The sequence below is a fragment of the Urocitellus parryii genome, chromosome 9, assembly GCF_045843805.1.
Source record: "Urocitellus parryii isolate mUroPar1 chromosome 9, mUroPar1.hap1, whole genome shotgun sequence".
In the NCBI taxonomy this organism is placed as follows: Eukaryota; Metazoa; Chordata; class Mammalia; order Rodentia; family Sciuridae; genus Urocitellus; species Urocitellus parryii.
In genome coordinates, this window is record NC_135539.1 from 20,823,557 (window position 1) to 20,849,351 (window position 25,795).

The 25,795-nt window shown below is 46.8% G+C and overlaps 1 protein-coding gene and 1 pseudogene across 1 annotated transcript; both read right to left on the reverse strand.

Annotated features, from left to right (window-relative positions):
* Positions 1 to 582: 582 nt before the first annotated feature.
* Positions 583 to 7,239, reverse strand: LOC113190840 (large ribosomal subunit protein eL6 pseudogene; annotated as a pseudogene).
* A 692-nt stretch (positions 7,240 to 7,931) lies between these two features.
* Positions 7,932 to 25,390, reverse strand: Qprt (quinolinate phosphoribosyltransferase). The gene is made up of 4 exons (XM_026400430.2): positions 25,316 to 25,390; positions 9,306 to 9,841; positions 8,713 to 8,844; positions 7,932 to 8,641 (listed from the first exon to the last, which is right to left on the reverse strand). The coding sequence occupies exons 1-4, from the start codon at positions 25,326 to 25,328 to the stop codon at positions 8,423 to 8,425; spliced, it is 900 nt and encodes a 299-aa protein (XP_026256215.1). The 5' UTR covers positions 25,329 to 25,390; the 3' UTR covers positions 7,932 to 8,422.
* Positions 25,391 to 25,795: the final 405 nt, after the last annotated feature.

Genomic DNA, 25,795 nt, shown 5'->3' on the forward strand with positions numbered 1-25,795 from the left:
CGAAGGCCTGGCACATAGTAGGTGTTCAGTGAATGTTTGTTGACTCATAACTGACTATAACCTCAAACAAGGAGCAGGCCTAGAAGCGGGCTGCAAATCCCAAATCCGACTTCCACACAGGAAGTCCTGCCATTCTTTCAGAAGTGTAATGGGGCTGCCATGGATACCTCTGTGAACAGAAGACAGTGCTGTGCGGGAGGAGGTATGGGCAGGCACTGCCCAGGGCAGAGCATGCAGAGGCTCCATGCTGAACCCTGCTGTAGGGCATCATAGCAACCCCCACCTGGAATCCAAGTGAACGGCTCCCAAGACACTTTGGAGGCGGAGGTCACATGTCTGCAAACTGACCAATCAGAAGAGACCTCCACCCTCCTTGGCCAGTGTGATTGGCGAAGGTCTTGGAATGTGACCAATCAGATCAGACCTTTAGCGTGGACCCACGAGCGAGGAGAAACATTTCTGTTGGGCGGCGGAGACAGTTGGGGGCCGTCTGCTCTTCCTGAGGGTAGACTTCTCGGGAGGGTGGTACCAGCGCAGAGGCAGTTTGCGGAGCCAAGCGGTCAGGACAGGTAATCCAGATGTTCACCGCAGGAGCGTCTCCGTCTTGGCCCTGGAAGAATTCCGGAGCAGAATCAAGAAGGGCACAGAATGGGCCCAGGTTTGGGGTCAGCCATGACCCTGCGGTCCAACCCCGAATCTGCTCCTTGCATATCATGTGCAGCATCCAGCAGAATGTTCCCAAGGATAAGGTTTGATGGACCGTGCCCTTCTGGTGGCAGCGGTACACAGCAGCTGTCACCTGTGTGAACTACCTTTGGGCCTCTTTCTCCATCAGGGGAACACACTGTCACGCAGGGTGCGGGAAGCCCTCCTCTGGCAAGTTCGGTGACAAGTGTGAATTTCCTTCTAATGTCACACTTGTAACTACTATAGGTTCATATACTTTAGAGTTAAGAGAAGAAACTCTTGTTTTTTTAAAAAAAATAAAATAAAGAAGAAAAATTTAAAACACAAGACAAAATAAGAGAAAAAGTGTGAGTGAGATAAATTCTTTGTCCTTCGCATCTCATTATTTGGGAGGGAGGGATACTGGGATTGAACTCAGGGGCTTGCCACCACTGAGCCCCACCCCAGCCCTATTTTGCATTTTATTTAGAGACAGGGTCTCACTGAGTTGCTTAGTGACTCGCTTTTGCTGAGGCTGGTTTTGAACTGTGATCCTCCTGCCTCAGCCTTCTGAGTCGCTGGGATTACAGGCCTGTGATTTTTTATTTTTTATTTTATTTGTTTGTTTGTTTGTTTGTTTAGTGTGTGTGTGTGTGTGTGTGTGTGTGTGTGTGTGTGGTGTGCAGGGGCTCAAACCTAGGGTCTTGTGCATGGGTGGCAAGCACTCTATCAACTGAGCTATATCTCCAATCCACAACACATTCTTAAAGCTATAAAAGATCCGTCTTTACAATCCGAGAGGAAGCTTCTGGAAGAATTAAAAGCAGAGCTCCTTAGAAATGATTATCTCAGGGGGATGGGAGTGGATGGGGATTTTTTAAAAAATTCTCTTCATTTTATATGCTGGTAAGTAAATTAACAAACCGGGAGGTGGGGGGAAGGGTGAATTAAACATATCAGAAAATTTATGATGAACTTTTTTGGGGAATTCTGCTTTAATTCTTATACTCAGTGCGTCACCAGATCGTTGACTCATAGATTGTGTAAACAGTTCTTCCGAATGTTCTCTGTTTTCCCCCAACAGACTTTTCATCCAATGGAATTAATTAGTCAGGAATAAAATGTGCAAGACTTGATTTGGCCCTTGAAATCGTACATCCAATTTAGGTAATTACTATACAATATAAAAATATATTAACTGTAATCCTTCATCTAAAAAAACTGCAGAGTCTCAGTGAGTTCCCCTTTTGGGCTCATAACAGATTGAAAAACAAAGCAGATTGTACAAAAATTCAAATTAAGTATTGTTTTGGTTTTTAGTGAGACTTACTAGGACTTTATTGCTTATTATTTTTTAAAGCGGGAAGCATGTTTTGTATTCAGCTTTAAAGAAAGGAATATTTTGGATGAGTGCGGTGGAACAGGCCTATAATCCCAGGAACTTGGGAAGCTGAGTCAGGAGGATCACAACTTTGAGGCCAGACTTAGCAGTTTAGCCAGGCCTAAGCAACTTAGCAAGACCCTGTCTCAAAATAAAAAAAAAAAAAAAAAAAAAAAAAAAATATATATATATATATATATATATATATATATATATATAGGGGCTGGGGATATAGCTCAGCTGGTAGACTGCTTGCCTTGCATGCACAAGGCCCTGGGTTCAATCCCCAGCACCAATAAATAAATAAATAAATAAATAAATAAATAAATAAAAAGGGCTGGGAATGTAGCTTAGTGATCCCTGGGTTCAATCCCCAGTACCAAAAATAAATAGAAAGAAAGAAAAGAAAGAAAGGAAGGAAGGAAGAAAGAAAGAACGAACCTTTCTTTTAAAAACTATCAGTTACTTAGGTTCTTGGTAAGAAATTTAGAACACCAATTTGTGAGGATAATTCCATTTTTAAAAATATTTATTTTTTAGCTGTAGTTGAATAAAATACCTTTATTTTATTTATTTATTTTTATATGGTGCTGAGGATCAAACCCAGGGCATCACACATGCTAGGTGAGTTCTCTACCACTGAGCCACAACCCACCCTGATAATTCCATTTTTTAGAGGAAAACGGATCACATGTAGCCCTGGAGCTAAGGAATAACTGGTCAACCTCTGTAATCTTGTGTTTCTCTTTTTTCACGTCCAAGATCTCACCTTCTTGGTGTCTGGGCTTCTGCAGCTTCTGCTTCTTGAATTAAGCATCAGAGATGTTTGGGGATTTTCCCATTGCGGATATCAGCTTTTGTGGAGACAGTGATAACAGATTTGTGGTGTGCTCTATGCAGAGGAACTCAATTGAGGGACAGAGGTCCGGTCACAAGTAGCAAGCCACTGCTCAAATGCTTCTGGAAAACTGCTCTCTTCCTCTGTGGCACTCACTGAGGATGATCGAGATGGTCCCGGAGCGATTTATGCCCAGGCTCCATGACTTTTATTGCACATCTTTGCTAGGATAGCACCTGGGCATTTTGTGAAGTTTAACCACCCTGGTACCATGGTTTTTGTCACCACTGATTGGTTTTGTGACAGAAGAACCTCCTCCTTTCAATGTTCCATTTAGCAGCTGAGTACTCTATCTTGTATTTCTGCCAATTCCTCTAATCATGACAGGTTTTTAGCTGCACTGGGTCTCCATTTCTTGAGTGCCTTAACCTTCGGATTTCCCTTTTTACTGTGCCAATGGCATCGGGCTTCTTGGTTCCAGGTTTCGTCTCCTTAGTGACCGGCTTCTCAGCTTTTTCACCTGTTATTTTGCAAGATGGGAAAGAGAACCAAGTCCCCTACTTGCTTTTTTCCTTTGGTTAAAAAATGTCCAAACGGGGCTCCGGGTGTGACTCAGTGGTATGCTCAAAGCTTCCATCCTAAGCATTGCAAACACCAAAGCACAAGAGCATCCAAACTGGGCACAGTGGTGCACACCTGTAATCCCAGTGGCTTGGGAGGCTGACACAGAAGGATCGCAAGTTCAAAGCCAGCCTTAGCAAAAGTGAGGCGCTAAGCACTCAGTAAGACCCTGTCTCTAAATAAAACACAAAATAGGGCTGGGATATGGCTCAATGGTTGAGTGTCCCTGAGTTCAATCCCTGGTACCAAACACACACACACACACACACACACACACACACACACACCCCTAGGAGAACACATTTTGCAGGACAGCTCTTTATTGGTTCTGTGTGAGGCTCCTGACTTAGGTGAAGAACTGAAAGAGATGAAAGAGGTTACCAGGAAGTCACCAAACTAAAGATATGTATGATCTCTTTGCCCTGCTAATTTTTCAGATGTGCTGTGCTGTATTCTAGTCATCAGAAGAGCACTAATTATCTAAAATAAGGAAAGTTCACATATACTGGGGAGAAATCAATAATAGATGAAGATGTTATTCATCGCCTGTGGTCAGATGTTTGAGAGAATGTGTGTGTGTGTTACTGAGGATTGAATCCACAGGTGCTTTACTGCTGAGCCACAACCCCAGTCCTTTTGTTTATTTTTCTGAGACAGGGTCTTGCTAAGTTGCCAGTGCTAGCCTGGAACTTTTGATCCTCCTGTCTCAGCCACCTGAATTATGGGGATTACAGGCATGTGCCACTGTGTCCTGTCTGGGGTCAGATTTTCTTAGGTATTTATAGTTTTGTTTCACAATCCTGAGCTACGTAGGGCTTCAGAGATCTGGCCTTAAATGTTACTGAGTAACTGCCAAAATGATCTATGACTCATGAAGTCATTGGAACAAAGTATAGAGATGCTGAAACATTTATGGAATTTTACCTACTCTATTGTCTTGGAAGGCTAGCGACAAAGTAATGTATGAGTCCCCAGAATAAAACCACAGTGGAATGTTTTTAATCCAAAATTGAATTATTTTAAGATACAGCTTGGTTTGCTAAGAATGTCTGATTCCACCCTTCATTGGCTGTGGCACACAAAATCTCAAGCTACTGAGGCAGTCCACTGACAACCTGCTTTGACCTCTTTGACCCTGTAGAATGAGTGGCCTAGCTTTGGGTGTCCATAGCATCAGTCCATGGGTGGAGTGGGGTGGGAGGAAGAATGGGTAGATGGAAGCATACCGGGTACTTAGGATATATGGGTGGTCAGGAGGGTCGATGGAACAGCATTTGATGGATGGGGTGGGTGATCAGGCAGGTGGGTAGATGAGAAAGAGGATGGATAGAAGTTGAGTGGGTGGGTAGGGGAAGCCGATAAGCAATAGATTAATGGAGGGGGTGGGTGTTGATGGGTTGGTGAACTTGAAGTTCACAGGGCTTTGAAAAGTAACTGAGGTACCTTGGGAAGTCCGATGAGGATCTGATGAAGAGATTCAGCTGGAAAAGTGGATGAAAAAAATCCCACTTCAGCTTTCAAGTTGTTCCTCAGCAGATGCTCTACTTGGTATTCATTGCCACCTTGGCTATTGTCTTCAGAATCCAGTGTCAAAAATAGAGAAGGGAAGGTGGTGTGGTTGCAGTGCCCTCTGGTGGTTATTTGAGGATTTGGCACTCTATATCTTTTCCTTAAGGATTCTTCATTGTCTGTTCTTCCCCACCTCCACCCCAACCAAACACAAGAATATAATCTCCCTGAGGTCAGATAATTTTATTTTCTTTTACTCATAGTTTCATATTCACCATCTGGAAAAGTTCCTGACACATAATAGGTGTTCAAGAAACACTTATTAATGACAGATTTTAAATTCTGCCCCACCCACTTTATTGATGGGTGACCTTGAGCAGCTCTCTTAACTTTATAAAGCTTTGATTTCCTTGTGAGTAAAATGAAGATGCTAACACCCACCCCCCCACAAGCATTAACCGAGGGAAGGGGACATGTACTGGACCCGGCCACTCAAGTCATTTCTTGTTTTCTTCCCATCCACCAGCTCCCATTGGTGCATCATATACTGATGGCAGTATATAATTTTCATTTAGCAAATTGATCTGATGGGCACATTTGCCAAATTAGCTTTACATCTGGGCATGGGCCAACTTGGGGAAATGATCCAGGATTAGTCTGAGACTGGCCAGGCAAGGAGGAAGTGTAGCCAGCTAGACAGGAAGATCCCAAAGAGGTGTGAGATTCCTTTCCTGCCACCCATCCCTCCCTCCCCACCCCCACAGCCACACCCCATTGTTCCTCCATCCAGAACCCAAAGGGCTCCCTCTGTCCCTGAGGCTTTGCTTTGCACATTCTCCATCTCCTGCCTGCCTTCCTTTCTCTCCAACCCCATGGGCATGACCTGCATTCAAGCCCTCTTGGACAGCCTCCTCCTGACTCTCTGCCTCCACTCTGCCCCCTCAAATGCACCTTCCTGCAGTGGACTGGATCTAAACTACAAATAGGCTTATCTCATTTTCCAGCTTGAATCTGATTGTTCTTGGGACACAGTCCAACTCCTCTGACCTACCACTTTGTGGTCTGGAGCCAGCTCATCTCCTCGCCATCTCATCTTTCTTGATTCCAGTTTCAAATCTGACACCACACAATGCAAGCTATTTCTACCTCTGGGCCTTTGCCCATGCAGTCTCTTCTGCCTGGAAATCCATCCCTCTGCAAGAAAGGGTGTGTGCTGCTTTAGTTCACCCAAGATCCATTTCCTTTTCCTCTGGTAATGGATTCCTGCCCACCACCCCTCCATCCCCATTCCCCCCCCCCCCAGGTCTCAATTTGGAGATTCCTGTAAGGGCCAATAAAGCCAGGTCCTAAGCAACTCAGCAGAAACCCTGTCTTTAAATAAAATATTAAAAAGGGCTGGGGATGTGGCTCAGTGGTTCAGGACCCCGGGGTTTAATCCTTGGTACCCCCCCCCAAAAAAAAGTGACCTTAAGATTCAACCTGGCAGATTTCTTTTTTCATTGCAATGCTGTGGGTGTGACATATATCCTCCACAGCTTATCCTCCAGCCACACCCACACCCACACCTCCCTCCTGGCCACAGCCCACTGTCTTCATTTCATCCCAGTTTCACCCATTTAGTTTATCCATTTTGGTCCTGGAGGTGTTTTAGTTTGGGACTCCAGGTTCACACCTTGCTGCTCTCCGGCTGATTCTCCCCTGAATCCTACGTGTTTTGCCTTCCAGTTCCCAGGTCACCGCTGAGCCCGAATCTTCTGCTCTGCTGCCCAGGAGTGCCCCTGTTCTAGAGGGGTTCAGTTCTCTCCCTTCAAGCATGAGGAGCAGGGAAGGCCACCTTGCTGATGTATCCTTGCTTCTCTTTAAGGAAAGAGAGGAGGACCCAGGGTGGAGGTGGGAATTAGCGTAGGTACATCGCCCACCTGGCACTTCTGAGCTGAGACCTATGGGAATAATCCCTTTGGCTCAGCGCTTCACCCAAGGCCACATTTAGGTTAGTCTAGCATCTCCATCTGTCTGCCTCATGCTTCCTAGGTAAATGCTAGGATTGAGAGGAGTGTGAAGGCAGCCATGGAGGTGAGCAGGACTTAGCAGTGTGTGCTTGGGAGCTGGCCTGTGTCCTCTGCTTAGATCCCCAGGTCCTGACGTAGTGACATGGACCCTCCACCTGCCTCATCCTCACTCCCTCACTGACCTTTGCTCTGGCCCCAGCAGCTGTGTCCACCATCTTCCCCACCAAGTGTTAGCCCCATGGGGCCAGATCCTACAAGGCCCTCACCTGAATGGGAGTCTTTCGTTTTGGGAAGGATGCATAATGGGGTGTTGGAGACCCTAGAAGTGAGAAGGGGACAGGTTCTCACTGCCACCAAAGAGCTTCCAGAAGCAGGTAAAGGGCAAAAATTCCTAATAACTGGTACTAACACAGGCATCGGATGGAATGTTCCCACTGAATAGCAGACCTCATGCCACATAATCTTCATATAGAAAAACTATTGATTATAAAACATCTTATTTCTCAAAAGAACACTATCAGTTAAACTATGAGCAACACTTTCTTATTGCTTACAGTTTCTATTTTGTACATATGGAAAGAACTATTTTAATTCAGGCAAGATGGCCCGTGACTATAGTGCCAGCTACTAGGGCAGCTAAGACAGGAGGAGCACTTGAACCCAGGAGTTTGTGTCTAGCCTGGGCAACAGAGTGAGAGAGACCCTGTCTCTAAAAGAAGAAAGAAAAAAAGAAAGCTATCTTGGGCTATTTCAATATGGATTTTCTTTTCCCAGTGCTGGGATCAAACCCAAGAGCTTATGCATGCCAGTCAAGTGCTCTAACATTGCAAGCCCCTTCAATATAGATTTTGTCAGGGGAGTTTACTAGGGATTGAACCCCGGGGCACTCTTCCACTGAGTCACATCTTTCTATTTATTTAAATTTTGAGACAGGGTCTTGCTAAGTTGCCAGTCCATTCAACATTGGATTTATATTGTGTATCTATGAGCTTCATGCATAGGCCACAGTGGTTGCACGATGACAGGGGTCTTGCTATAAAACTCTGTGGAGCATTGCTGATTAAAGGGGCACCCTGACATCATAGAAGACAGCAGGTGGAAAAAAAATGTGCATCTTGGAAAAGATGAACAATGATGGTCTCTAATACTTACTGACCACTTGCTATGTTATAAATATCAAACCCCCATAAGCTTGGGTGTTTATTAGGCCCATTCTACAGATTAGGAAATTGAGGTGAAGTCAGTCCCTGGCAGGTCACAGAAGCAGTAAATGGCAGAGCTGGAGCCAAATCCAGCCTAATGCTGAGTGTATCCTGTTGGCCACTGAACCTAAAGATGTGGAACATAAGGGTCCCAGCAGGTCATGTCGACACTGCTGTGCTGGTATCCTCTTTGGCTTTAGGAACGGCGGGAATAGGGCACTGGAGTGGCCCCTTCAGCAAACAACTTGAGGGAGAAGTCAAGGGCCGGGGCAGCCTGGGTCAACATCCCCAAAGAGATGACATCAATGTGGGGCCCACAGAACTGAGAGATGTTGCTCAGCGTGACACCCCCACTGGCTTCCACAGCTACTCTTGGGAACTGGGCCTTCAGTGCCTGGGCTATAGGATGCAGCTCCTGCAAGACACAAGCAAAGGGGAAGTGAGAGCCCCCAAAAGCCCCCTCCCAGGAATCAGAGGCCACCTCACCTCAGGCTTGAAGTTGTCCAGCAGAACCAGGTCGGCCCCAGCCTCAGCTGCATGCACAGCCTCCTGCAGGCTGCTGCACTCCACCTCCACCTTCAGAGTGAAGTCGACTGCCTGCCGGGCGCTCCTGACTGCCTGCCAGGCCGAGGAGAGAGAGGGGGAGGATGGGTGGCCTGGCACCAGGCACTGGGGCCCCAGGGAGAGGGCACTGGCATTCAAAATGGCCCAGGTGGATACCGAACCTGGGATTGATGAGGAAACCGATCCGGGAGGTTCTATGAGGTTAAACCACATAAGAGGACCATGGTTGGGGGTGAAAAAATGGACCTGAGCTCAGCTGGACTCAATATTCAAATTAAAGGACCCACACCGAGGGTGGCCCTGTGCCACAGCTTGGGAAATAGGCCAGAGTTCAAGCGATCCATCCAAGGTCCACCGCCTGCCATTGACAGAGCCATTGACAGGCAAGTCTGACTGCCACCTGAGCAGATGGGACAGCTGGGGGTGGAGCAGTTGTTTCCCTGACCCCCAGCCACCAGGCACTTGTGGGGGCGAGGGTCAGATCGGAGCGCGGCAGGGACTCGGCCGACACGCACCTTCTCCACACCGCCGGCGGCCACCACGTGGTTGTCCTTCACCATCACCATCCCTCCCAGGTCGTAGCGGTGCGACGCAGCCCCGCCCACCAGCAGCCCGTACTTCTCCACCAGCCGGAAGCCTGGCGTGGTCTTCCTGGTGCCCGCCACGTGCCCTGTCCAGCCAGTGCCCCTGGCGATCTTCACAGCCGTGGCGGCAGCGCTGGCAATGCCACTGCAGCGGGCCAGCATGTTAAGGGCCACCCGCTCCCCCAGGAGCAGGCGGTGGGCGGGGCCCCGCACCTCCGCCACCTGGACCACGGGTACCAGCTGCGATCCCTCGGGGAGGAGCCAAGTGACCTGGCAGTTGAGTTGGGCAAAGATGGCATCGAAGAAAGGCCGCCCAGCCAGGACCCCGGGGGATTTGGCCCACAGAGCTGCCTGCGAGGGGGCGGCCCCAGTGACCAAGGCGGCGAAGTTGAGGCCTGGGCAGTCTTCTCGGAGCCAGCTGTCTGCCAGGGCTGCCAGGGTGGTTGGGGGCAGCAGCAGAGATAAGCCTGGGAGGGAAAAAGAGAGACAGCTGTGGCGTTGGACTACCTCCCTTGTAGCCAAGGGTGACAGTCAAAATAGTTAACAACTTATTAAATAGGACACCTAGCACTCAGGATGAGGACCAGGATCTCAGGGAAGGGACTGTCACTCAGGGTGGGAATGGTGCGTTTGTACAAGGTTGCCAAATGGAGCAAATAAAAACACATCTAGTTAAACTTCTGATATGCATTAAAGATTTTTTAAAGAGCACATGTGCTCCTTCCTGTCATGACTGAGCTTCCCTTTTTTAAACTTTATTTACTTAGTCTTATTAGAGGTTTAAAAGGGGAGGGCATGAGAGCAACACTCTTAACAAATTTCTTTTCTTTCTGTCTTTTTTTTTTTTTTTTTTTTTTTTTTTTTACTGGGGATTGAACCCGGGGCACTTAATCACTGAGCTACACTCCCAGCCCCTTTTCATTTATTTTTTAATTTTTGAAACAGGGTCTCACTACATTGTTGAGGCTAGTCTCAAACTTGCGATCCTCTTGTTTTAGCCTCCTGAGTTGCCACCATGCCAGGCTCTTTTAACAAATATTTTAGTATTCAATGCTGTCTTGTTAACTATAAATACACTGTTATATAGCAGATCACTAGAATTTTTTTTCATTTTGCAAAACTAAAACTCTACTCATCATATAACAATCCCCCAGTCTGCTAGCAAACTATCCCCCTTCCAGTTTCCAGCAATCACCACTCTACTTTGTCTTTATTATTTTGACTATTTTAGATACTGGATTATTATTTCTTCCTCCTCTTCCTCTTCTCCTTCTCCTTCTTCTTCTTCTTCTTCTGTTTTTTTGTTTTGTTTTGTTTTTTTGAGTTGAACTCAGGGCACTTGACCATTGAGCCACATCCCCAGCCCTATTTTGTATTTTATTTAGAGACAGGGTCTCACTGTGCTTAGCACCTTGCTGTTGCTGAGGCTGGCTTTGAACCTGCCAACTCCTGTCTCAGCCTCCCAAGCCACTGGGATTACAGGCCACACCCGGCTAGATACTGGATTTCTTAGTATACGTCCTTGATGACATTTAGAACATATTAAACATTACCTATGGTTTATCTGAAATCCAAATTTAACCGAGCGCTCTGTATTTTATCTGGCAAGCCTAGTGCTGGGTCAACAGCTAATTACCAACTAGAAGAGGAACATTTCAATATTTTAGCAACACATACAATCATCCTGTAGGCACCACCTGAAGGTCACCCTGCCTCCATTCTGGTCTGCTTTGCCCGGAAAGATTAGTTATTTATAAACTGAAGCCCTCCAGCAAAATGGGACCTTGTGTGTCCCTTTCAGCCTAGTACCTCTATAGTAGCTAGCACTTTAAAGCTGGAAATTCGGAATTTTACTGACGCAAAGGACCATAGGGAAAGGCAAATGGGTGATGGCACCGGTAAACTGGCCACAGGATCAGAACCAGCCCCCTTGTGGTCATGGCTGGCTGTCCCTCCGCAATTGGACATCTCTCTTAAGGCTGAAGCTTCAACAAACTGTGATCTCTCTAGAGATGGAGGCCGCACAAGGAGAAAACTTGGGATAACTGGTTTGAACCCCTGTTCTGAGAGACATCACTTCAAGGACGGGGGCAGGGTCTGTAATGTCCTTAACTGCCTGAACCCAGGGGCTATTCTTTCAGGACTGTTGAACTGCGTGACTGCAGAGGCAGAACCCAGACGCGGTACAACATCGCCATCTATCGGCCAGAAAAAGAGCTGCAGCCTCCTGGGCATTCGCTACCTTTGTCGTTGGCTTCCAGGGGTCTAGGAGACAACTAGCTTGTGCTTTCACACATGCACGCACTTGGGCTTGCTCTACTCTCAGAAGCAGGCGCTCTCTTGTCTAGCCTTTTCCTAAAGCCAAGCTCTCAATCTCCACCCACTCATCGCACCTCTCCTGCACCCCACCCTCCTCCACACTCTCTCTCACATCTGAGCTGTGAGCTGCCTGTGCCTAGGCTGGGTGCTGAGAGCAAACCCCTTGACCCCGTGTACACCCTTCACCATCCCTGGAGGAGAAGGCCTGGGAACAAACGTCAGCCATGCAGGGACCAGCCCACCCCACTTTATTCAAACTAGTGAAACCAAGCACTGAGGATGTTTGGGTGCTTAGCTGGGTTCTGCAATTAACAAAGGAAGGATGTTTTGCGGTCATTGCAGAGAATTTGTAATATGTAACACATAGAGAAAGGACAGTCTTTTCTTTTTAAGTTGTTGATGAACCTTTATTTTATTTGTTTATTTATATGTAGTGCTGAGAATTGAACCCAGAGCCTCACCCATGCTAGGCAAGTGCTCTACCATTGAGCCACAACCCCAGTCCTGAGAAAGAGCATTCTTGTTCACTACCAGGAGTTTGATGATCAACTGACAGCTCAATAAGAGGGCCTTGGGGCAGCTAGGCCCATCTCTTGCCTGTCTGTTGTATAACACATGGCTAATGAGTGGCAGGATTAGCCAAAAGAAATAATGATCATTATTTCGAGAATTGCTGAAACTGAAAAACACCTCATGACTAAGTAATCAGGTAGGATGTGCATCATCCAGGCCTCTTGCTGCAGGAAGGCGCCCACCAGTCTGGGGAACACCCAAAGGCCACCTATATAAGCCATCTTGGATCAGCTTCCTGGCAAGAAGGGCTCCCCTTTTCTCTTACTGAGCTGGCTTGCCAAATAGCCACCTTCCGAGACACAACACCTGCCGGCCTCTCAATTTAACTGGCTGATCATGGGAAAGGCAGCAGACTGTAATTCTGGCAACACAAGGTACATTGATTTTTTTTTTTAAGCAAATTTGAATCCTTTAAATTAATAGCCAAAGAGCTCAGTATCAGATAAACAAACTGTTGCATCTATACTGTGGAATTCAACTCTGCAATAAAAAAGTAACCAACTACTGATATGCACAACAATAGGAAATTTTTGTTTCAAATGTATAATTATTTTAAGCACAAAAAGCAAGATTCAAAAGGGGATGTAGCTCATTAGTGGCACACATGGGCAAGACCCTGGGTTCAATTCCCAGTATATTAAAAAGAAAAAAGGCCACTGACTATATAACTCCATTCATATGATGCCCTAGAAAAGCAAAACTATAGCAACAGAACAAACAAATAAATGAGTGGTTGCCGGGGCGTAGGAGGGATTGACCACAAAGGGGCAGCACCCAAGGGCTGTTTGAGGATAGCACTGTCTTATCTCTTATCTGTGGTGGTGGCTATGCATTAGATGCATTTGTACCCAGAAAAGATGAATTTGACTGTTTGTAATTATACTTCATAAAAGTCATCTTTAAAATGAAACAATATAAAAAGAAAATATGAATGGATCACTCAGAGTCTGTCTTTCCAAACCAACTCAGGCTCCCCTAAACTCTTCAGTGAGGAGGCCCTCACTTTTGAACTTCTGTGTTTGTTCTGTGTTGTCCAATTTTAGCAAGAATCCTGCTAAGATCCTCCTGCCTCAGCCTCCTGAAGAGCTTGGAGGACAGGTGTGCACCACCTCACCTAGTTCGTTCATTCTTTTGACCCGTCCTTTTTGAGCACCTGCTCTCCGCCAGGTACTAATTGTTGGGTCACAATGGTGACAGACTGGGCAGCTCTTTCAGAGGTGTCTGTGCCTGTCAGTGCCTTTGTTACCATCACCCCAAAAACCCCCTCCACCTCTCGCTCCTCTGTGGGGGCTTCTCTTACACATCTTTTATTCAGTGGGCCTCACAGAGCCCTGCACTCAGCTCCCTGTCCTCTCGCCACTGCCATGCTCTGTCACTGTCTTCTCCCTACAGTGGCCTCTGCCTGCTGTTGAGTTTTCCACTGTATTCTAAGTGCCCTGCATGCTGAACTGTACAAATCTGCTGCTTTTTATAGGTTAAGAGAAAAGGTCCAATATTGCCCATTTTGTGTTAATGTTTATTTTTGAGCTGAAGTTGGACACAATATCTTTATTTTTTTATTTATTTATTTTTATGTGGTGCTGAGGATCGAACCCAGGGCCTCGCACATGCTAGTGTGCTCTACCCTGAGCCATAACCCCAGCCATGATAGTTTCATAGTAAGTATTCAGTGAAACTTATCGCCTCAGAGGGGCCACATGTAAAACCACTCAGAACTCAGACTCCAGGACCACACCACCTGGGTTTGAAAGTATTCGCTTTTAGCTGTGGCCCATGACTTTTGGGGGGCCTTAGGTTCCTCATCTATAACAGGGACAATAATAATAATGGCCTCATTATGTTATTATTGGGGAAGAGATAAAGGGCTGTTTTATGGATTGCTTAACCCCCAGGCACAATCTCTGAGCCAAGTCTCTGGACCTGGGGTTAGAAAATAGCAAGAGTTAACATTTGCAAAGCCCAGGGGCATCGTCTGGCACATAGTAGGTGTGTTTGCAAAAGAAGTGACTGAAGCATTTCCCAAGTGTGGTGGGGGCCCTGGAAGAAGAGGTGACTAATTGTCCCTGAGAAGGAATGAGTCATGTTTGCCAGACACGAGGTGTGGAGTGGAGGCAAGACACTGGAGGCTGAAAAAAGAGGTGTTCCGGGCTCAAAGGCAAACAGCAGAGGTGGAGAGAGGGCTGAGCAGAGAGTGCACAGAAGAAACTGCGGAGGCCAGGCCCGAGTACAACAGCACTGGCCTATTTAGCTGAGAACCTGGACAAAATCCCAAGCCAGCCGGAGGAGGGGACAGCAGAAGGCAGTAACTGAACAGAAATCCTGTGGTGAGTGGGCACCGGGATTCTTATATGCTGTCTCATCTGAAAGTCCCCACCAGGGATTATTCCCTTTTTACAAGTACAGAAACCACACCTCAAAGTTCCGGTATGGTGCCTGGGCAATACAGTCTCTCAGCAGCCCAGCTGGGGAAAGGACCAAGTTTGATTCTGCAGATATTAAGGTTGAGATGCCTGCAAGGGACGTACGTGGATGGCCATTTCCAGACAGTGGGTAAGAGGATGGGTCTGGACTTCCAAAGAGATGGGGGGGGGGGTAAGGAATAGAGTTGGGAGCCACCAGTAGCACATGGGTACCATGACAGAGTGTCAGCGGAGGAGATCCCCCAGGACAGGAAGAAGATCAGTAAGACAAAGTCAGGCAGAGAGGTGTGGCTCTCGCTTAGAGGGGCAGTGCTCGGAGAGAATGTCCAGATATCTGGGAGGAGAGGGTTCAAGAAGTGGAGGGGGGCCCACTTGAGAAAAAAGACTGAAAATGGGCCACTGGACTTGGCAAGTGGGAGGTTGTGACCAAAGCAGTTTCAGTGCACAGTGACGAGGCAGAAGCCACATCACCATGGTCAAGAAGTATGTGGGAGGTGAGAAATTAGACAGTGGGTCTAAACCACTCCTTTCAGAAGATATAAATAAAGGCCCTCAAATGAATCATGTGGAAATCTTTTCAAACTTTCAGATGCTCAGGCCCACTGCAGACCAACTGAATCAGAATCGGGGAGGAGGGTCCCACGCATGGAGGTTCTGGAAGAGTCACCCCCACCCCTCTGTGACTCTCACGCATGAGGGTTAAGAAGCCATGCTCGGGCTGGGGTTTGATAAAGCACATGATTAGCATGCAAGAAGCCCTGTGTTCAACACCCAGCACCCAAGGAGTTCATCTCAGACCGCAACATATTTCTATACGTCCATTGATTTGAAATGCCGGAAAAGGCTAATCAATAGAGACAGGCAGCAAATTAGTGGTTGCCAGGGGCTGAGAATGAACTAAAGAGGAAATGGGGGAAGGGAAGAATAGAAGTTCATTGGATTAGACAAAGGGGAATGAAGGGGAGGGAGGGGGGTGGGACTAGGAAAGACAGTGGAATGAATCCGCCATAACTTTCCTAATACACCACAGCGTAACCCCACATCAGGTACAACCACAAAAATGGGAAGTTATACTCCGACTATGTTTGATATATCAAAATACTATCACATATATAACTAAAAAGAACAAATAAAAATATTTCAAAAAAAAGAGGAAATGGGGTTGTGAGGATATCCTATGGTGATTGCTGCATATTAAAATCATTGATTTGCCAGGTGCAGTGGTCCACACCTGTAATCCAAGCGGCTCAGGAGGCTGAGGTAGGAGGATTGCCAGTTTAAAGCTAGCCTCACCAAAAAAGCGAGGCCCTAAGCAACTCAGTGAGACCCTGTCTCTAAATAAAATACAAAATAGGACTGGGGATGGGGCTCAGTGGGTTGAGTGCCCCTGAGTTCAATCCCCAAAACCAAAAAAAAAAAAAAAAAATCATGGATTTTTACTTTTTCCCCCCACTGCGATACTAGAGATTGAACCCAGGAGAGCTCTACTACTAATTCACATCCCCAGGCTGAGGCAGAAGGATTGTGAGTTCAAAGTTAGCCTCAGCAACTTGGTGAAGTTCTAAACAACTCAGAGAGACCTTGTCTCAAATTTTAAAAAAATAATAATAAAATAAGAAGGGCTGGGGATGTGGCTCAGTGGTTAAGCGCTCCTGGGTTAGCTCCAGTACCCAAAATAGAATAAAACAAATTCAGACCACATGTAACTCTACCAAAAAATGGACTAATTTCTTCCACAGATAATTGCAAGGAAAACAAAAGATTAAGAGACTCTTAAAACACATACTAACCAATTACAATTTGTACATCTTGGATTCTACTGGGTTTTTGTTGTTGTTGTTGTTGTGGGGTTTTTTCGTTTGTTTTCTTTTTTGTTTTGGTACTGGGAATTGAACCCAGGAGCACTTTGCCACTGAGATATATCCCAGCTCTTTTAAATTTTATTTTGAGACAGGGAGACAGGGTCTTGCTAAATTGCTTAGGGCCTTGCTAAATTGCCAAGGCTTGTCTCCAATTTGCAATCCTCCTGCCTTGGCCTCTTCGTTTCTGGGATTACAGGCCTGCAAGAAGGTACCCTGCATTTGGGGGATTTTATTTTATTATTTTATTAGTTTTAGTTGAGGCTTCATCACCTGGGCAGGATACACTAGTCACTCAATCTCCAGCCCCTCGTCCCTTTCCAGAGCTCAGGAGTGGGAGAGTTAGTGGGCAAACGTCACTGACAGTTCCCAGCTTCTAACCATGGCTTGATCTTTCTGGTGATCAGCCCCATCCCATAGTTGCCTCATTAGAGCTAAAACTGTCCCTGTCACCCAGGAAATTTCAAGGGACCAGAAGTTCTGTGTCAGGAAACAAGGTCAAAAACCAAATATTAGATCCAAAGATTCTTCTAGAAGCCCCATTGCTCAGGAAATTACTAAAAGATTCTTTTTTGAAGTTTCAAACACCCCAGGCGCTTCCACCCTCAGGGGCTTCCCTCTTGGACAAGTCTCCCAGCGGTTGTTCTGATTGCCTAATGTAGTTCTAGGTGCCCTGTGTCAGGTTCTAGGGATGAAGACCAAAATATATATTTCTTATTCCAAATCACAATATCGGAATGGGGTGCTGGTTCTGCACCTCAGCTGCACAATGGAATCACGTGGGAAGTTTTACCAAAATGCTGATCCCTGGGCCCCCGAGTCCCACCCCTAGAAGTTCTAGTATAATTGGACTAGCATGTGGCAACCTATATCCGATTTGTAGGAGAGCTGGCAGCGTTTGAGTACAAGAGAGAAGAGCTGCCACATATTGGTGCCTACTATATGCCAGGCACTTTCCTTATCTTATCACAGATCCTGATGTTGGATGAAAAAAAAGAAAAAAAAAGAAAGGAGACAGGTGCATAGGCCACTTGGGAGGCTGAGGCCAGAGGATCACAAGTTGAAGGCCAGCTTTATTGACTTAGCAAGACGCTGTCTCAAAATAAAATTTCAAAAAAATGGTTGGGGATATAGCTCAGTGGTAAAGTGCCCCTGAGTTAAATCCCTAGTCCCAAAGAAAAAGAAAGAAAGGAGACATAAAGGAAGGACAAGAAAATAAAATTGTAAGTCAGAAGTTCCGCATACTTCTCCAGGCCTGCAACCTCCTAAACCAGTCTTCTCTCCCAGGCCCAACACTCCCAAATTCCTGGGAAATCTGTAAACTTACCGTGTCCTCTGTTAATTAACCCAACAAAAATGAATTAAGCAAAGAGAGATACAGCTGGGTGTAGTGGCACACACCTGTAATCCCAGCGGTTCAGGAGGCGGAGGCAGGAGGATCACAAGTTCAGAGCCAGCCTCAGCAATTAGTGAGGTGCTAAGCGACTCAGTGAGGCCCTGGCTCTAAGAAAATACGAAATAGGGCTGGGGATGTGGCTCAGTGGTTGAGTGCCCTGAGTTCAATCCCCAGTATCAAAACCAAAACAAAACAAAACAAACAAACAAAAAAAAAACAGTAAGAAATTTATAATTTAGGGAACTATCCAGTGTAGATATTGATCAGATTATGAAGACCCTGTCAGCCTAAGTGTTAGGGAACAGACAGGTAAGGACGGTAGGAACACGAGGTTAAGAGAATAGTTATATAAAATGTGCCCACTGTGCTGACCCCCTACATGCTTTCTTTTCCAAGACACAATTTATCTACAGCCTTGATTGGACTATGTGGACAGCATTTTATACCCCTTAGCAAACTACCCATTCACTGCAGAAGAAATGCAGGCCCAAAATAATGTTGATAAGAGGAACCCAAGTTACCCTGAAGGAGGAGACTTTTGTGACCAGATCCTGAAGCTCTGGGAAATAAGAATAGTTTCCCCTAACCGTAAAATCTATAAGCATGCATGGTTGCGAAGCCAATTAGATTCAGTCAGCATGGGCCAAGGTGACCAGAGTTACCATGACAGTAGGGATTTGAAAGTCTGAAGTCACCTTGCATCAAAAGTCAAGAGATGGACTGGACAAGACTCTATGGAAACTTCTCTGGAATTCCCAATAAAACTGGATGCAACTTAGTGAGACCCTGTCTCTAAACAGAATACAAAATAGGGATGGGGATGTGGCTCAGTAGCAAATGCCCCTGAGTTCAATCCCTGGAACCCCTTCCCCCCAAAAAAAAAATTGGAGTGCAGGAGAGGCACGTTGTCCCTTTCCTCTCTGAGAGAACCCACTCTCTCGCTTAAGAGTGTCCCTTTTTCCCCTTTCCTATCTCTACTAATAAACTGATGCCTGCTACTGAGTGACATGTCTGAAATCTTTCTGACTTGACAGCAAGATCAGGGTGTGAAGAGGAGTCTTCACATTGCCTCAGTTTCTTGGAAGGCCCCCAGCTCTGTAACATAAGGATCCTGAGATTGATCAGACCACCAGAAACCATCCTGCAATCACCAGACTGATACCATTCCCTTGGTGAGGGGTGGGTATAAGAAATATACCTACCCCTCACCAAGTTTCTTTTTAAAGAAGAGCCAGGGGCTGAGGATGTGCCTCAGTGGTAGAGTGCTTGCCTGGCTTGTGCAAAGCTCTGGGTTTTGCCAGAGTCTCAGGAGGCTGAGGCTGGAGGATTGCAAATTAGAGACCAGCCTGGGCAATTTAGTGAGACCCTGTTTTGAAATTTTAAAAAATTAAAAAGGGCTGGTGATGTAGTTCAGTGCCTCTGGGTACCTGAATAAATAAATAGCTGGGAACCCCCAAAATGCATCTCTCACTTTGAGATGGCCCAAATTATCCCACAAGTGTATATTCCTTGCTTTCCCAAATAAATATTTGTGTCTCTACCCACACATGCTGAAATTCTTTTCATCATGTGTGTCAAAGGACCCCAATGGGCCTGAGTGGAGTCCTCCCCCACCCTCCCACACCCCGCCCATCCCTGAGAATTCCTAGGGACCCTCTTCCCCAGATAGTCTCTTCTCCCATACAAGCCTATCTCAGTCTTTTAAGGCAGGGAGCACTCATATTCATACATGGGAATTCAAGACTCACAAATGTAAGGGGGAAATTACCCAAAAGAGCAGAGCTAGAAAAATATTAAAACTAGGATTTAATAAACATGGACAGGCCTTCCTCTCTCCACAGCAGGACACTTTTAGAACACCCTAGCAGCTGTCCCCTGCAGGGTTGCCTCTGGCCCACTTATTGGAGATCAGTTGTTTTGATTGCATAATGTAGAGGCACAAAGTTCCACTTGTGAAAAGTAAATAAACACATCTGGTTTTCTTTGGGCCCTGACCAGCTCATGCATTTCCAACAAAAGGGACTCCTGTGGGTTGCTTTGAATATCCAGGCTCGCTAATTAGCAGCTGTCCCTGAAAGGCACACACTTCAGAGAGAAGCTGCTTGTAGGTGGAAGACAGGCATAGAAAGCTCTAGAGAGGCTTCCTCCAGGGAAGATAGTTGTGCCAGCCCAGTCCTGATTTCTGGCCTTGCAGTTACTGCATGTAAAAGTTCTTCCAAGACACCAGGACTTCAGAGGTTTTATCCTGAGGGATGTAACTTTGATCTCTCAAGGGAATTCCTGCTTTTTTGTGTTTTGTTTGTTGGTTGGTATTGGGGATTGAACCCAGGGGCCCTTTACCACTGAGTTATACCTCCAGTCTTTCTTTAAGTTTTTTTTTTTTTTTTTTTTTTTTTTTTTGAGACAGGGTCTCACTAAATAGTGAGTCTAAGTTGCCAAGGCTGGCCTCAAACTTGTGACCGATCCTCCTCCTGCCCCAGGCTTTGGAGTCCCTGAGATCCATAAGCATACGCTACCACCCCAGGTGGAGGTGACAATTTATTAAGTGGTTGTCTGAACAGCAATAAAATAAGTCTCTCTCTCTCTCTGAAATTTTCCATAGCTTGATATTTTCCACATTCATCTCTTTATGAACAATGTAAAGCGGTCCAAATAACTGAATAGATGAGGATTCTCCCCACCTCTGGCCCTTTAGCCGTTGGCTTTTGCTGGATCATTGACTGATTTATTGTGTTTCTATGATGTGCCTAACCATAGTTCCCTGCTGGAGGGACGAGGGATGATGTTGGAATCCAACTTCCCATTCCTCCATCTTTCATTCAATCACTTAGCAAACACTTTTACTGGAAATGCAGGAGCCAGTCAAGGCCTAAAGAGAACCAGATGTTCCAGATGTGCCTTTGTCTTGAGGCCTGGCGAAGCTTCCCAGAATGCACACAAAATAAATAGGGCAAGTTTTGCTCTGTGCTTTCAACAAACAGTGGTATTAGATGAGGCTGCCAAAGTAAAAAGTGTTCTGTAATTAAAACCAAGTTATGGTGAGGTTCTATGAGCCAAACCCAGAGCCCCAGGGTTCTCTCTCCCAGGTGTACCAGGAACAGTCCAGATGGGGGGTCAGAAACACCTGGGCCGGAACCATGACTCAACCAACTACTCCCTGGTTGACCTCAGGCAAGTCCTTTGCTCTCTGAGAGTTTTATGAGGATATTATGGGGCTTCCTGCTGTGAGGACAGACTGGTGCAGTTCACGGCAAGCGCCTGAACCAAGTGCCTGTTTTGGAACCCAGGTGTCTGACTCAAAGCTTTGTTCTCATCTATTTATCTGTTGATTTATTCAACAAAACACCAGGTGGAGACAGAGGCTAGGAGGCTTTGGTTTTCTTCTGATGAATGTTGTTTCCTTTTTTTTTCTTGCCTCCCCAGTAAGAAAAATGACTTCTAAATAAAGCCTGGTGTGATCCTCAATCACCCTTATTAAGATGTGGAAGCAAAAAAGAGTCTGGGACAGGTTAGCTCTAGAACCAATTGGAATTTGATGGAGAGGGAGGCCCAGAGCAGAGAATAGAGGCCACAGGCCACTAGGGAGGCCGAGTCTCAGGCATGGAGGGAGAAATCAAGAGAGAAGGTGAGCCTCAGAGGGAGCCAGACTGAGCTGCCCTTGCACGAGAGGCCAGAGTAAGGGCAACAGGAAATCACTATGGAATTTTAATCAGAAGTCACAGGATCGAAGGACCTAGGAATTAGACCAGAGACTCTGCACCTAACGGAAGAAAAAGTAGGCCCAAATCTTCATCATGTTGGCTTAGAATCTGACTCCCTTAACAAGACTCCTAAAGTGCAAGAAATAAAATCAAGGATCAATAAATGGGATGGATTCAAACTAAAAAGCTTCTCGGCAAAAGAGACAATGAGGTGAAGAGAGAGCCTACAGAATGGGAGCAAATTTTTGCCACACGCCCATCAGATAGAGCACTAATATCCAGGTTATATAAAGAACTCAAAAAACTCAAAAAAAAAATGAATAACCCAATCAATAAATGGGCTGAGGAAATGAGCAGACACTTCACAGACGATATACAATCAATCAACAAATTTATGAAAAATCGTTCAACATCTCTAGCAATTAGAGAAATACCAATCAAAACCACTTGAAGATTCCATCTCACTGAAGGCAGAATTAGACAGTCAGTATAGATAGGTAAATTGAGTCAGGTAAAGAGCCAATTTTGACTGCCTCTGGGAAGTTGGAGATTGTCCCCTGCGGGATTGAAATGTGAATACCTTCAAAGCCCTTCCTCCACCCTTCTCAAGATCCTGCCCCTGCTCCAACCTGTTGCCAAGGTAACCCTTAGCATACCAGCTATGGCCCCTTCTCCCTCCTGGGAGAAGTCCATGTTCCCCCTTTCTAAATAAACCCTGCTTTATATGCTTGCCTCGGTATGCTTCTCTAATGTTCAAACTTCAACATTTGAGGGAGCAGAACTCACCACTGGTTACCGGCGGTATCATCACTCCAGGCAGAACGTCAGTTATCAAGGATTCAAGCAACAGTGAGAGCCGGAGAGGATGAGGGAAAAAGGCACACTGACTCATCGCTAATGGGACTGCTCAATGGTGCAACCACTTTGGAAAGCAGTATGGAGATTCCTTAGAAAACTTTGAATGGAACCACCATTTGACTCACTCCTCGGTCTATACCCAAATCACTTAAAATCAGCATACTACAGTGATGCAGCCACCTCAAAGCCTGTAACAGCTCAATTCACAATAGCTAAACTGTGGAAGCAACCTAGATGCCCTTCAATAGATGAATGGATAAAAAAAAAAACTGTGGTATATGTATACAATGGAATATTACTCAGCCTTAAAGAAAAATGAAATCATGGCATTTGCAGGTAAATGGATGGAGCTGGAGTATCATGCTAAGCAAAGTAAGCCAATCCCCAAAAAACCAAAGGCCAAATGTTTTCTGTGATAAGTGGATGCTGATCCATAATGGGGGGTTGGGGGCAAGGGAAGAAAGAAGGAACTTTGGGTAGAGCAGGGGGAGGAAGGGGCGGTGAGGGGGTATGAGGGTGTAAAGATGGTGGAACGAGATGGACATTACTACCCCTCTGTATGGGTAGGATTGCAACAATGGTGTGACTCTACATCATGTACAACCAGATAAATGAAAAGTTGTACTCCATTTGTGTAAAAAAATAAAATTAATTAAAAAAAAAAAGAAGTCACAGGATCAAAAATGAACTTTAAACATTTAAATTGTGTCTTGGTTCGGGGGACTGGACAAGAAGAAGTAATGAACTGTGATGGAAGGGCGTCCCTCTGTGGGCCGCCTGGATGCTCCCACGGGCCCTGCCATGCTCACAGCTTGGCCCAGCCTGACCACTCAGCCTTGGCCTTGGCCTTGGCCTACCCCTGCCCAGCGGCATCTGGACTAGCCTCTTTCTTTCCTCCACATCCCCAGCCTGTGTCTTTCCACCTTGACTTCTCCGCTCCCTCCTGGCTTAATTCACGTGGGTCAGTGACCAGAGACACTGGAGGAAGACTGGCGGCAGAGAAGACTTTGAGATGAACCTGTCCAGAGATGTCCAGGTGGAAAGGGACAATCTGGGATTCCAAATGAAACTGGAACCTGAGGCGAGATCAGAGGAGGAAAGACAGATACCAGGAACTACATGTCCAGCCCACGACCGCCAGGTGGTTTCTGTGAGTCAGGCTGTTGTTCCTAATCCTCCCCACAATCCTACGGGAAGGCATGATTTTCACGGTGAGGGAACAGTGCACAGTGAGGCTAAGCATCTTGTCTGAGATCACACAGCAATCAGGTGGCAGGGGTGACACTTGAATGCAAGTTTCTTACTCTAAGGTCATTTCTAAGCTGTGTGGTGGGAGGCTGCAGAGGTGGGTGTATTGTGGACGAGCATCCTTGAGGGTTTTTTGTTGTTGTTGTTTTGTTGCTGGGGATTAAACCCAGAGGCACTTAACCATGGAGTCACATCCCTAGCCCGTTTTTGTTGTTGTTGTTGTTGTTGTTGTTTTGAGACAGGGTCTCACTGAGTTGCTTAGGGCCTCACTAAGTTGCTGAGGCTGGCTTTGAACTAGCGATCCTCCTGCCTCAGTCTCCCAAGTCGCTGGGATTAAAGATGTGCCCCATCGTACCCTGCCTATGCTTGACTTTTTGAGGTTTTCACTTACTCTTTAGACTTTGGGTCTGATGAACATTGTAGACTCCCTCTCAGAAAAAAATGCATTACTATGTGCACACAAAGGCATGTAATTTCCCATACGTATTTTGGGGTTCTTGAACTCCCCCAAAGCCTATCCATGTTTCCTCAGTAAAGAACCCCAGCCCTAAAGGAATCAGGTGAAGATACCTTGACATCAGCTAAGGCCATTAATCCTCCCTCCAACCCATAAAGCCAATGCCATCAATCCATTTTCCAGATGTGAAAACCAAGGCTCCTGCAGCTTAAGACACTTGCTAGGGTTCCCCCAGCTGGTGAGTGGCAGCTGGGACTCAAGTCCAGGTCAGTGTGATTTCAAAAGGGAAAGGCACAAAGGAGACTGGAAGGTAGGTGCTCAGGGAGTCATCATAAAGGGAACCCCGAGATCAGATCCCACAGCCAAGCAGAGGGGTGAGTGTAGGAGCCCTGGATGGGGGTGGGTGGCTGGAGGCTGGGGACTGAGCCCTTAAGGAGAGAAAGTGAAAACACAGGGAGATCAAGGGAGGACCTTCTGTGCCTAGGCCCTGGGAGGGCACCTGCCAGATGGCCTGTCCTCTGTCCTCCTGTCAACCTCGTGGGCAGGAAACTGTTACTGTCATTTTACAGATGCAAGGAAATGAGTCTCTGACCTGCCCAACGTCTCACAGCCTGTGCCTGGTGGAGACTGGACTCACACAGGAGCCCTGTGGCTGCAGAGCCTGGCCCTTGTCACTCTGTATACAGGCTCACTCCCATGCAGGGACTCACGGACCCCAGGTCCCTTCCCCCACAGAGCCACAGACAGGACTTTGCCTCGGTTCCTCCTGAGCCGCCATCGAGTGGCGATGGAGGGGCAGAGTCCAGAGTGGCTCCCCTTCACTGCCAGTCCCTGTCTGCCCCCAGGAGACCGGCTTCTTTCAGGGGCTCCTGCTCTCTAGGACTCCAGGGCCCTGTCTTCTCTGGAGCTCCTTGGGGACCCAACAGGGAAGGAGAAAGAAAGCAAGAGAGAGGAGGCCTCTGGGTTCCCTGAGGTTGAAGGGAGGTGAAGGGCAGAGAGTGGATGGGGGGCCAGAGAGGGCGGGAGGGATGGAGAGAAGTTGGGAAGAGAGGGGGGCAGCCAGCAGCGGGGAGAGGGGTGCGGAGACACTGGGGAGAGATGTCCCTTCACCTTCAGTGTCCATGGTGACTTGGAGCGGCCGGGCTAGGGTGTCCACTGCGCAGATCCGGTGTTCCCAGAGGCCCAGGGTGGGGGTGGGGCTGCCAGAGGGAGGGAGGGGAGGGAGGGAGGGGCCAGGCTCCAATGGGTCAGCCCTTCCCAGGGAGACCTCCCTCCCTGCTTCCAGCCCTCCTCCAAGACCAGAGGCCCTGTTCTCGCCCTGCATCCTACTTGGCCCTACTCCCAACTCCCCGCAGGGCTGGAGGCTGTGAAAGCAGGAATATGGCTCCTGGAGAGGGCCAGAAAGCCTTTTTTATTTATTTATAGTTGTAACTGGACACAATGCCTTTATTTATTTATCTTTATGTGGTGCCGAGAACTGAACCCAGGACCTCACATGGGCTGGGCAAGCGCCCTACCACTGAGCTACAACCCCAGGCCCCTGGGGAGCCTCTTGGATGGTTTACTGGGAAAACCATGGTTCCATTCCTA

What these genes read in the sequence shown, in the direction of transcription:
- Qprt (XM_026400430.2), bottom strand. An exon ending in CCGCCGGCGGTGTGGAGAAG is followed by an intron (nt 8,845 to 9,305) that starts GTGCGTGTCGGC and finishes TCGGCCTGGCAG; the next exon opens with GCAGTCAGGAGCGCCCGGCA. An exon ending in TGGACAACTTCAAGCCTGAG is followed by an intron (nt 8,642 to 8,712) that starts GTGAGGTGGCCT and finishes TGTGTCTTGCAG; the next exon opens with GAGCTGCATCCTATAGCCCA.